This window comes from Ictidomys tridecemlineatus, chromosome 2 (genome assembly GCF_052094955.1).
Source record: "Ictidomys tridecemlineatus isolate mIctTri1 chromosome 2, mIctTri1.hap1, whole genome shotgun sequence".
In the NCBI taxonomy this organism is placed as follows: domain Eukaryota; kingdom Metazoa; phylum Chordata; class Mammalia; order Rodentia; family Sciuridae; genus Ictidomys; species Ictidomys tridecemlineatus.
Window position 1 is genome coordinate 44390740 of NC_135478.1, and position 13502 is coordinate 44404241.

General features: G+C 41.4%; 1 protein-coding gene across 4 annotated transcripts in view; it reads left to right on the forward strand.

The window, feature by feature from the left end:
• Arhgef3 (Rho guanine nucleotide exchange factor 3) overlaps nt 1-13502 on the forward strand; it is a 311883-nt gene that overhangs the window by 134095 nt on the left and 164286 nt on the right. Inside the window, exon 1 of one of the 4 annotated variants that reach the window (XM_005317225.4) lies at nt 7984-8049. The exons of the other annotated variants lie outside the window; for them this stretch is intronic. Within the exon in view, the coding sequence (XP_005317282.1) occupies nt 7999-8049 (51 nt within the window). The 5' untranslated portion in view covers nt 7984-7998. Of the gene's footprint in view, nt 1-7983; nt 8050-13502 lie in introns of those variants that run through there. 4 annotated transcript variants of the gene reach the window in all.

Here is a 13502-nt window from a genome sequence, read left to right on the forward strand (position 1 = left end):
GAAGGAGCCTCCTGCCAGGTCAGTGGTGTGTGATGATTCCTTTCTGATTTTTATTTAAGTGGTGAAAAGTGGCAATATGTACATGTGAACACATACAAAACAAAAAAACCACTTTCATTGTCATGTCATGTCATTGTCATTGTCGTGTGAATGTTGAGTTATGGGAGAACACAGGATGTTCAGTCTCTTTGGTATTTTCTTGAGGGAATTTTCTTAGAACTCCTTAGCTTTTTAGATAAACATAGCAATTCCAGGGAAGTCAGCATTATAATATTAAAAAAAATATATATGGCTTAAGTTTTAACCACCCTCTAATTTTTCCTGTTGGAAGGAAGAGGGGAAATGGGACACAGCTCATTTCTATTGCCTGTTTTTTTTTGGATTTTGGATATTGAACTCAGGGGCACCTGACCATTGAGCCACATCCCCACCCCTATTTTGTATTTTTTTTTTTTTTTTGGAGACAGGGTCTCACTGAGTTGCTTAGTGCCTCGCTTTTGCTGAAGCTGGCTTTGAACTCATGATCCTCCTGCCTCAGCCGCTTGAGCCGTTGGGATTACATGCATGTGCAACCGTGCCTGGCTCTATTGTCTTTTATTATTAGATGCCCAATTGATTGCTCTCATAAATCAGGGTAAAAATTAAACCATTTCAGATTTAGTTACCACCTTTCCAACTCGCTAAGAGGAAAATTAATCCATTGTAACATCAAGAAACTTCCTTTTTTGTTTGGGAAAAAAATAAGAAGTTATTACTCTGTTTTCTCTTTAAAAAATTTCTAGTATGGAAAAATTAAAACCTACACAAAAGTAGAATAATATGGTACCCCTGATGTCCCGATCATCTTTTGTTCTGACTTTAAATATATGTCAATTAGTATCCTATAGTCCTCCCTTCAACCCGTGATGAACAGAGAAAGCATTTCTGTTTTACACATGAGGAAACTAAGGGTCAAGAGAGTGAAATGACTTCACAGGTCATCCTATCAGTAAATTCCTGGCAGAGCCGGAAAATATTACTGAGCCCCTATATTTATTTACCACTCATCTTTCTAGCTAGACTGTCATTTCCAGAAACTATCCTTAAAGAGGAATCTAGAGTTAAAATGATGGTGAGAAACTTTTCAATAACAATGATTTTTGCTTTATTTTAACTCAGGAATTCAGTGTATTTTTTTTTAATTAAAAAAATTTTTATAGTCATAGATGGACAGCATGCCTTTATTTGTTTAGTTTTTTTTTTTTTATGTTGTGCTAAGGATTGAACCCAGTGCCTCATACATGCGAGGCAAGTGCTCTGCCACTGAGCTACAGCCCCAGCCTTCAAGTTGTTTTTGATATAAGCAAACTACTTAAAATCCTCCTGAGTGTTCATTTAAGTGTCAGAAATACCATCTCCGCCCCCATATTCAGAGTTTCCACTCCCAGCCAGTTTTTAACAATATAATGCCAAATAGTAAGTCTCATTTCCAAGTAAGGCAGCTCTTTGGCTGAAAGATATCAGCTAATCAGTTTTTAAGACTTTTTTCTTCTTAAGAATTGGGCAGAGGTCAGCAACCTACAGGAGTTTCACTTTTAACTGATAGTATAAGGAAGGGGACCTGACAATCCCTTGAAAAAGCTGTACCCAGAAGTCTCATATTTCTAAGAAATAAATCAAATGAGCTTATTTGCAAGTGATACCCAACTGCTCCATGGAGAAATTCCTCCCCCTGCTCCTCAGCCTCTCTCAGAAAGTGGCTTTTCTTGCTTCATGTTTACTTTCTTTTTTTGTTGTTGTTTATTGATTTATTATTATTTTTTTAGTTGTAGTTGGACACAGTACCTCTATTTATTTATTTTTATGTGGTGCTGAGGATCCAACCCAGCATCTCTCACGTGCTAGGTGAGCCATAACCACAGCCCCTCATGTTCACTTTTTAAAATAGCTCTTTATGTATCACTTGCTAAAATAATGCAAGGAATTTGGTTATAAAAGTTCAGGTTTGTTTAGAGAGAAAATACAGCACATAGATGATTGCTCTCAACAAAATCAGCAAGATAAGCACTCAAGATTACCCTGGTTAGCCATCCATTGAGACTTCTGTCTTGGAACATCATTTATCTTTAGTTCCTGTGTTGAAACCATAGATGAAGACTTTTCTATTTGTTTATTCTTGACCTTGGGCACCCAAGTCTGTTCCCACATTCTTCTCATCACTTTGTAATCTCCTTGAGCTGGGATATTAAGCAGGGCTCCATAAGAGCATCAGCATGTTCAAATGTTCAGAATCTCTTGAGTTAAATCCCCTTGCATCTGGTTGGTCCTGCCTTGGGGATAGTGTCTAGACCTCCCTTTTGTCCACAGTTCATGGTAGGGCCGGCAGAGTAGCTGTACAGATTTTGCATGGATCAATCATTCTTCTAGCAGGAAGGAGCAGACAGGAAGACATTCAATGAAAATATATGACTGCAATCAGGAGGCAGAGGCAGGAAGATAGCTTGAACCCAGGAGTTGGAGACCCTGTATCAAGTAAATAAGTAAATAAATAAATATTTAAAAAATTAAAAATTGATCTGTGGGCTTTAAAAAAAAATGTTTGACCACCTACATGTTTTGAAGTTCTTTTTATTTCTTTCTTGCTGTGTGTTATCTCTCTACCAATCTAACAATACCACAGAGTGTTGCTATTTCTCCCCTCTCAATCATAGCATAGATTCTTGGATTTCCTAGTTTTACCACGGTTTCAGAAGCCTAAGATCTGTGAATAATAGTTTCCTGATGTTAAAATTGGTTAAATCAATGGGCAATAGACCATTTTCATTTGATCACTGCTATCACCCCATTTCTACTGAGATTATTTTGCTTCTTTTTCAATTCAGTTTGCAGAATTATTTACAAATTTTAGGCATCAAATGGGATATGGTTAAGGATTTTGATGCTACCTTCCAACTCTCAGATTTTGTGACATCTGTGGCACCTAGTGTACAAATGGGGGAAAAATGAAAGAATCAGAGTGAATTCAGATGGTAAGAACTGCCCTTCCTTGCTAACTTTTAACAAAGAAGGAATTCTGTCAAATTCTAACCTTTTTGTTTTATGCAAATGGAAATTTCATAGCCCTGATGAGTATGTTTCTGACAATATCTGCAGTGAGGAAACTGCCAGAACTTCTCAACTGAAAATGCTCTCAGCTATCAGCACAGAAAATATAGCCACCCAGGCTCCAGTGATGTCTCCAAGTATTTGGTGACATTTTAACTAATTCTCCATTTTGATGCTGGTCTCTTTGGAGTCCAAAGATACCAAGATTAGTTATTTAACCAAGTATAAGAACATAGGGGCCAGTCTTTGCATTGTAGGTGCCTTGTAGGTAGTTTCCCATATAGAAATATGATTCACCTCCACACACTTAAAGAAAATATCATACCCTGAGAACTTACACCCCCACAATTTCATGGTTGGTTTCTTTTTTGTTGTTGTTTGAGGTTTTTTTCTTTTTCTTTTTCTTTTTTTAAAAAATTTGCTTCCATTCTGTTCTCTCTCTCTCTCTCTCTCTCTCTCTCTCTCTCTCTCTCTCTCTCTCTCTCTCTCTCTCTCTTTAATATTTATTTTTTTTAGGTGTAGATGGACACAACACAATGCCTTTATTATTATTATTTTTTATATGGTGCTGAGGATCAAACCTGGGTCCCGCCCGTGCTAGGCAAGCGCTCTACCGCTAAGCCACAGTCCCAGCCCCTGGTGTTTTTTTTTTCCATATAAGATTTCTCTTAAATGTATGTAGCATTGACCTTGGATGAATGTGGTTTAGGGCTTTAAAAGGAAGCTTTTCTTTTCAATGGGCAAGTGAATTTTCTCATTGGTAGCAACCCTTGTCTTCTCTAGTGGTTTTGGTCCAATTTTTCAGATTCTGGAATATTCTAAATCAGGTTTCTGGCTGGCTATTGGGGGTTGGGGCTGGAGGCTTGTAGGAAGCAGGAGCTCTGAAGTCAACCCTCAGAGTTCCCCTCCTGAATGAACTCCCCATTACCCCATTACTAGGCCTGTGCATTAGGTAGGCTCATGTTACCTTTTCGAGTCTCTGTTTTTAAAAATCTGAAAAGTAGAGATAATAAAGTTTACCTTGGGACAATTGTGAAGATCAAACAAAAAAATATATGATAAGGGCTCATGTTAAAATATCAGAAATCTTCAGTCACATAAAGTCACTGTGGCTGTATGACGCTTTATTAACTGCTCATAGGTGCAGTTTCTGTCTTTCTTTTCTTTTGGTACTGGGGATTGAACCCAGGGACACTTAACCACTGAGCCACATCCCCAGCCTACACACACACACACACACACACACACACACACACACACACACATGGTTTGTTGTTTTTTTTTGCTATTTTATTTATTTTTTTATTTTTTTGTGTGGTGCTGGGAGTTGAACTCAGGGCCTTGTGCATGCAAGGCATGCACTCTACCAACTGAGCTATATCCCCAGTCCCCCTTTTTTATATTTTATTTTGAGACATAGTCTCCCTAAGTTGGTTAGGGCCTTGCTAAGTTGCTGAGGCTGGCTTTGTACTCAGATCTTCTTGCTTTAGCCTCCCACATTACTGGGATTACAGGTGTGGACCACTGCACCTGGCTCAGGTGTAGTTTCATCATGAGTGAAGTTTAACATTAGCAAAGGTGAAAGAAATGAACAGCTGAGAATCATTTCATGCATTTGCCATGTTTGCAGGGCATCTAGGGAGCAGGGGCTAAATGAGTGAAGGCTCATTCTTCCATGCCATGGTTTACCCTGCAGCGAGAGTTGAAACTCTGTATGACATGAAAGATACCCCAGCTCTTATGTGAGTACAAGTGGTTAAACAATGTTGTCATCCCGTTTTTAGGAAACAAAACAAAACCAACCAACTAACAAATTAGAAACCAGTGTGTTTAGACAGAAGGAAGTTCCTGGAAGAATTGCCACCATAGGTTGCAAACTGGTAACCCTTGGGACAAATCTAGCTAGCACCGTGTTGTGTGGCCTTTATAGGATTTTTTACAATGATGAATAGTTGTGAAAATTGGAAGATTTTATTATAAGCTGGAATTTCTCTTGTGAAAGCTGGAATGTCTGGTCACCCTGGGCCAATTGCCCCTTTGGGCCAAAACGAACTGAAACTGCGCTTAGGCAAACATTCTCGGTGGTGCCCCAGTGTCCCTGGGCCTTTGCTTTCAGGTACTTTATCATTCCCATCCCCCACCCCTTCCCCATCCTGCAGGCATTTGGGTTTATGCCCTCCTATCTGTAGCTGGCTTTAACCCCAGTGTCTCTGGCAAAGTGCCTTTAGGAAGACTCACATTTTACTGTATATTCTTCCCTATGGCTTGACACTGTTACTTTTTTAAAAAAGTTTTTTTTTAATTGTAGATGGACACAGTACCTTTATTTTATTTATTCTTATGTGGTGCTGAGGATTGAACCCAGTGCCTCACACTTACTAGGCAAGCACTTATACTACTAAGCTACAATCCTAGCCCGACACTGTTACTTTTAAAGTTTAAAAACCAGTAGAAAAAAAACATATTTGAATACTTGTTAGTATCTTAGATGCCACAGAGAAAATTTCTGTTCATTTTGAGGTGCCATTCTGTAACCCAAAATAGATTTGAATTCTGCAGGTCAGGAGCTTCTTATTACTGAAATTTTCTTCTTGAGATGCCATGTTGATGGACCAGTTTCATAACTGGAGTTTTTAGTTCTGGTCAGAGTGAGAGCTACTGCAGAGGAAATGGCTGTGCCCTGGTCTTTCTTCCCATTTGCAGGCTTTGCCCCTCTCCCTTGGCAGGGTGTCTTCTGGCACTTTCTCCCTTCCTGTCTCCCTCCCTCCTTTCTTCTACTGCTACGAGCCTTGGAGCCCACTTAAGTCTCACCTCTTCCATGAAGTGCTACAACCCACGGTTTCAGTTCTTCTTTCTCATTCATAGTCAACAGCCGGAAGTTAGATTGACTCATTCTAGGATTAGTTAAGGTGAATATACTCTCCCTCCACTGAAAAGATTCAAACTGTAGTGTGCTCTGGTCATCTCATTTCCCTTGGATGCTCACAGAGGTGAGGCTGGCCCTTTGAAGTGGCTTGTTTGCAGATCCTCCAGGAGGGAAGGGGCTGGGCTTAGAGAACCTTCCAGGGATCCCCAGAACACTGTTATTCTTCATTAGCTGAGTTGTCCCCAAAGCTAGCTAATCTTGGATTATTGACTGGCTTGGACAAATCTGGGAAGCTGTGTGGGAGGCTGGAACAAGAAACCCTTGCCCCCTCCAGCCACTGCTCAACCTCACTTGCTTTGTGGGGTGGCAGGCTGTGGGAAGTAGGGAATCCCAAGGATAATCTGAAATCCATCTTTTGGTAGGCACTACTATAGGAATTTGAGGACTTCCTGGTGCCAGCCCTAGGGTGACCCAGATGCTTGCCTAAAAGGCGAGAGCTCTTTTAATAGTGATTTCACTTCCTTCTTTCTTCAAACAGGTGTGACCCCTCACACTCCTCGAAGTAGGACCCTACTCTGCCAGTGCAGCCTCCAGATCTAAGTATTTGCATTTCTTTTGAAGTGCCTGTGAGTTCTGTACCTCCCCCAGGTGGCCTTTGACTGTTCTGCTTTGAGCATGCTGGCCCCAGACCTGTTCCTGCATCTCCTGCTTTGAGAAGACTTCCCAGACTTTGTACCCATTAAAAATGAATTCACCAGACTTATTTATTTCTTGGCTCTCTCAGTATTTTTTGCAAATCCCTGGCAACAGGAATGGAATGGGCCAGCTTCTTTATAAACTCCAAAGTCAATCCTTGAATTGAGTCTTCTTTTGTTAGACCAGAAGCTTGTTATCTACATGAATCTCTTCACCTTGCTGTATCCCCTGACTCAGAGAGAGAGAAAATGAAGCCTCTTCTAGATCTGTGGCATTTGTGAGAAGGCCTCATGCAACCCTGAGCTAAATCTTTGCAGCTGAACCTTCCAGTTAGGAAGAATTTTGCAAATCAAATTTTACTCCATTGGAGGACTTAAAAAAAAATAAATAAATGAAAACTCACTGGGGGTTTAGGTCTCCTTGGGTTTGAGACCCATTGCCACTGTACAGGGAGGGGGAGGTACTGGTACTGTGGGGACGGTTATATCCACAGAGTTTTACCCCCTGAAGCCTCATAGGTCTCAGTGAGACCATCTACCTTGCCCAAGCGGAGTTTGGGTTGTAAAAAGCAGGACTGGTGCAAGCTGTTCATTTTGGTGAAAGTCTTAGTCCACAAAATGAGAAATATCTGCCTGAAGTTACTCCTATCATAACTCTGAGGAGAGCAGGAAAGCCTCTTGTTATCCTTGACAAAAGCCGAAAGGGAGGTTTCCAGAAGCAGCTATTTTGAAAGAGCTCTGAAGGGAAGATGCCAGATTTGTGTAAGTAACAAGAAAGAAACGGATGGGTGTGTAGTTGCTTTTAAATTGGGCACTCAGTATATGCTCTGTGTCCTGGGCAAGACTGCTGATTCTGGGTGAAGTTCAAGGGGACCATTGATTTCCTCTTTGAATACACAAAACTCTCCTTCCTGCACCCCTTTCTTAATAAATGCTTTCTTGTCATTTCATCCTAACGTTTGGGTTTGTAAAGGTCCAGACATGAGGCAGTACAACCCTAGAGCTGCAGGGACACCCAGCACGGCTTTAGGTGGGAACTTAGTGAGCACTGTTTGCTTCTAATAGGCAGGGCACTGTCAGCCAGAAACTGAATTTCTGGTGTACTTTTGTATGCCAAAAGGCAGAGTGCTCTGAAAGAGCAGCTGCAACCGCTGAGGAAACTGCCAGAGGTTGGGAGCCCTGGGCTGGTGTGCTCTCAGCTTCTGACACTTGTAACTGATGGCCCCTGTCACTTCCTGTCATACAGCCCCAGTGGCGGGGAGGAGTTCCTTCAGGGAAACCATGCTCAGCCTCACTCAGAGAATCCAGTCTGCAAGGGTCTGCCGCAGTTAGGGGCCCGGGGAGTCCGGGTGGATGAGGTCAGAGCGCCCTATGGTGTGGTGCTGCTTCTTTGTCCGGGCGCAGGTAAGCTCCCTGCTGCTGCTGAGCCAGGGATGGATGGCTCCTGACTCCAAGCCAACTCTCTACAAGGAGCTAGGATTGGAGGTGTGGGTGGGCTTAGAGGTCTTCTCACCTCCCAAGGAACTGAGCAATGAGCTGCTATTAAAATCACCTGGGTGATGGAGCCAGAGTCCTGCCTCCCTTCATTATGAACCAGGAGCTGCGTGGTGGTGTTTAAGACCTCAGAGTGTTGTACGTGGTTTCGATGGTGAGCAAAGTGGCGTGCGTCCTGTTAGTGCCTCCTCTAACATCTGTGATTGGAGGACAGCAAGGGGAGACAGCTGTTCACTCCTTGCTGTATGATGCTAGCATTTAAAAAAAAATTTTTTTTTTTTTTTTACAAATGATCTGTTATTTATTTATTTATTTAGGTTCTGGGGATTGAACCCAGGGCACTTTACACTGATCTATATCCTCAGACCTTTTTATTTTATTTTATTTTTTTACTAAGTTGCTGAGGCTGGTCTTGGACTTGTGATCTTCTTGCCTCAGCCTCCTGAGCTGCTGGGATTACAGGCATGTACCTTTGAGTTCAGTGAATAAACCATTTTAATTAATGGGAAGGAAAAGAGAGAAAAACTGCCTTCTGTCTTTGATGTTCTTGTTGTTTATTCACAAAGTGGATTTCCAGGATTATCTTTTCTTCTTTGGGCTGGGAGATGGCTGGACTCAGTTTTGAAAGTTTATTCTGGTTGGGCCAATTTTTGTAGGTTTCCCTAGAGTGATTCTGTGTTTAGAATGTGTTTATGGTTGGGAAGATGAAGTCAGGTGGTAAATCAGTGGACACTCAGACCTCTCACTCAGAGTGCTGGTGCTTGGTTTGGGTTAATGCTACAGATGTTTTGTTTCTATGGGTTGAATGGTTGAGTCTTGAAGCTTATATTCTTTGTCCCTTTTATTTACTGAATTTGTTTATTTGGAGGTAGGTTTGTTGAAGTTTTGAGTAAGCCAAACTACTTTTGCAAGTTTGATAAGTTGTTAAGGCTGGCTTCAACTCTGTTATCCTCCTGCTTCAGCCTCCTAAATTGCTGGGATTACAGGTGTGCGCCATGACACTAGCTCAAAAAACCTACTTTCTAAAGGCCATGCCTCTTGCTTTTTCTATTCCTCTCATCAGAATGATGTTTCTAAGACTGATTCTTATAATCCAGGTTCTAACTCTTGTACATGACCATTATGGATATACTTTTTTTTTTGGTTCTTTTTATTGTGTTCAAAGTCATATATCATTAAATTTGTCATCTTGACCATTTTTATGTATCCAGTTCAATGTTATAAATACATTCATAATTGTCTGCAACTATTACTACCCTTCATCTATAACTTTTTTCTTTCTATAAAACTGGAAACTGTATCCATTAAACAGTAACTTTCAATTTCTCCCTTTCCCCAGCTCATGACAACCACCATTCTATTTTCTGTCTCTATGATTTTGACTACTCTATATTGAGTCAAACAGTATTTGTCTTTTGTTACTGTCTTTATTTCACTTTGCAGAGTGTCCTCAAGGTTCATCCATGATATAGCATACATCAGTATTTCCTTATTTTGGGGGGGGCTGAATAATATTCCAGTTTCTATATATATCACATTTTCCTTAGCCATTTCATGCTCAATGGACCCCATGGGTGGCTTTTGTCTTTGGGCAATTGTCAATAATCTTGCTGTGAAGATGGGTATAAAAATATCTCTTTTGAGACCTTGTTTTGAATTTTAGGGTGCTATACCCCAAAGTGGAATTTCAGGATCATAATTTTTAATTTTTGAGGACCCTACTCTTTTCCACAACTTTACTATTTGACATCCCCACCTGTGTGCACCAACCAGGGTTCCATTTTTTTTTTTGCATCCTTGTCAACTCACACTTATTATTTTCTGAGTTGTTTTTTTTTTTTAGTCCTCCAGTGGGTATGAAGAGTCATATTATAGTTTTAATTTGCATTTCTCTAATGATTAGTGATGTTGAGCATCTTTTCATAAGCATTATTGGCCACATATATGTTTTCTTTAGCAAAATGTCTGTGCAAGTCCTTTGCCCAGTTTTTAATCAGGCTGTTTGTGTTTTGTTGTGGAGTTTTAGGAGTTCTCTATATATTCTGGATATTTAACCCTTATCAGATATATGACATACGAGTGTATTTTCCTATTTGGGGGCTTCCTTTTTATTCAACTGATGTTATACAGACATACATTCATCCTCTTGTGTGACCTGGTTTTCACTGTTCCCATCTCACTCACCCAACTGTTTGCTCACTTGATGACGGATAATTTTTGAGCTTTTGAGATATGAAAATTAACAATAGTTTAAATTATTTGCTACATGTTAATGAAGGTTAATGTAGTGGTTAATAACAATATAATTCAACAATAGCTGGCATTTATTAGATGCTATTCACACTACTAAGTTCTTTACTCATATTAGCTTATGAAATTCTGACAATACTAGAGAGATTAGCTATTATTATCATTCCCATTTTGAAGATAGTGAAACTAAGGTTCAGAGAAGAGAATTTGCCCAGGGAGACCTGGCTGGTAAGTGAGTCAGATTTTAAACCTGGGCAGAATTGGTCCAGAAATGACACCCTTAGCCGTGGGGTGCTGCATGATGATTTGGATGCTGGGGCTCTTTCAAGGACTACCATGTTTAGCATCTACAGGGACACTCTACTTTCTAGTCCTTTGTCAAGTCATCCCATTTCGGTGAATACTTGGTATGGTCTAGTTAGTGCTTAAGTAAGAGGTACCTATGACATGTCATCTCCTCCTCTGGACTCAGTTTCCCAACCTGTCTAATGGTGAGACCTCTAAAGTCATTTTAGCTCTGATATGAGTTATGCACCTCCCTTGCATAAAAAATAAAAACTACTTTTCTCGGCTGCCTTGTTTCAAAGTCAAATGATTAATGAGTGTTTTAAAGCACTCATTTCCCAAGGATGTTGACTGGTACTCCAGATGTAACAAGCTGCTGTTCTTGAAAATATTATCAAGTGAGTTTTGATTCCTTAGCTGTGAGAATCTCCAGAGGAAGGTTCTAGGGAATTGAGCCTGAGTATGGGAGGGAGAAGAGGGAAGCAAGGTGTGGGGCATCTTTTAAAGATATAATAAACCCATGTTAGATCTGGCCAAGTAGATCTGTACCTATGGAGAACTGGGAGGGATGTTGTGGTGGGGAAGAGATGGCCTTTACAACCCAACAGGCGAGTCCCAGACCCGCCTTTTTCTGGCCGTGCAATCCAAGGAGTGTCATTGAACCTCTCTGAATCTATTTTCTCCTCTTTACAATGGGGATGATAAACAGTGCCCACCTTGCTGTGCTGTCCTGAGGATTAACTGAAGTCACTCACGATAGTGCTTAGCAGGGTTGGCACTCAGCAAACGCGATCCATGTCCCACCTTGTATTGACTCTAGGACCTGTCGGCGACTGTAACTCCTTAGTGTGTAAGGGCTTAGCAATGGTGAGGCACCAGGTACTTATGTCCTGAGATAAATGTGGACCTGGTTTGATTTTGTGGAGGGAAAGAAGCAGCATATTTCACGGCAGGTTACCACTTCATTTTCAGGCCCCTTTCCCAGCCATGTTTTTAAAGCTTGCATGGGAATGAAGTGGAGGCCATGGAAGGGGAAGCTGATTCAAAGCAGATCCTGAAAAGGTCCCTCTTGATAGAACACTCATTCGAGTATGACTCAAGGGACAAGGTCAGGGTGGCAGCCCGACAGTTGACCTGGACAGAAACAATGGGTGGCTTTAGGAACTAAATATAGACAGTGTGACTATACCATTCCCAGTGCTGGCTGGGTGGGCAGTTCTCTCAGAAAGAGCTCCAAAAGCAGCCCCTGGGTGCCACCAGGTTCTGGCAACTTTCTTGTTCTGCATAACTTCATCCATACCCAGCTTCTCTGCATCCCTGGCATACCTGCCTGAGCTTGGCTGTGTGTTTCCTTTCCCCTCCTCGTGCCTCCCAGGTCTTCCTATGACGCTTACCTCCTCTCTCCCTTGCTTCCACAAGACCCCACCTGGTTCTGCCATAAACTCCAGAGGTTCTCTCCACAGTGCTCCTTATGGAGCAGGACCAAGAGCACGGGACCAGGGGTTGGGAGCTTGGGGTCCAAGTTCCGGATTCTGCAGTCAGTTATGGGTAATGCTGGTTTTCCTGGTGCTAGGTTCTCCATCTAGGCGCAGTAGAGAGATCGCTGAACTCGATGCTGAGATTGCCAACCTGATTTCAAATCCTTACTGTTCCTTACTCTGTGACTTGATGTATTGCTCCTTACCTCTCTGGGTCTTAGCTATCTCATCTGCAGAATGGGAATGTAATAGTTCCTGCCTCGTGGGCTCTGTTTGTTAAATAGTGTCTGTGAAGTCCTTCAAATGGTGCAGCTTGTTGGTGCTCCAAAATACTTATTATGGTTGTGATTGTGATTTGTAGGAAAAGGAGACCTGAAATGGATCATGTTTTCCATATCCACATACCACGTGTACCATTATTTTTCACTAACCATTTTTTTTTAAATTGTATAGTTTATTTTTATTTTTGTTTGTTTTTAGACATTAGGTTCATCCTAGGTAGTCATAGTCCTGGAATTTCAGGTTGGATGGGTTCCTCAAATGCATTATAATATATATATATATATATATAGGTCTACCACATATGGTCTGAGATGAGTCCTTCCTACACTTTGGGGTCTGTAGAATCAATGGCTCTGAACATCTGAGGTCCAGTTTGTAGCCTTCTTGTCATTTTGACCATGCTTACCCCACTGTAATGAACAGTGACCCTGTCCTTTCATTTATCAGGCCCTGCCTGAAAATAAGCTTTGCACCTGTTTCTGTGACAAATGTCTAGGTGCCCCCCTCCAAATCCCCCCCCCCGCCTTTAAATCTTTTTTGCATGGGCCATTAACAGCCTGGAGAAGAAATGAAAAGAAAAGCACAAAATGACCTGATTTCTGAAATGTCACTTTAGTGAGAACTGAGAAAGGAATCTCTAGATATGGGTAAAGGGGACTGTTTCAGTCAGCTTTTGCTGAGTAACAGCCACCCCCAAATTCAGTGGCAAATAGTCACAAGCAAGCATTTATTCTTCTGCTCACAGGAGCACAGATTGGCTAGGGTGGTTGGTCCCCCATGGGTTCACATGTGTATTGTTCTCTAGTAGAGATTAGAAGCTCCAGAGGAGCAAGCAGCAACACACAATGTCTTTTAAGGTATTCTCAGAATTGGAACCTTGTTTCTTCCACTTATATTCTCTTGGCCAGAGGAAGTCACAGGATCAAGCCATGGAGAGAAGGGGAGGGCATCCATGTTTTCTAAGGACTAAACTGCTCTACCACAGAGAGCATCTCTTAACCTGCACTAATTGAGTATCTACTATGTGTAACATTATGCCATGTTTGGGGGATAAATATAGGAGCAATA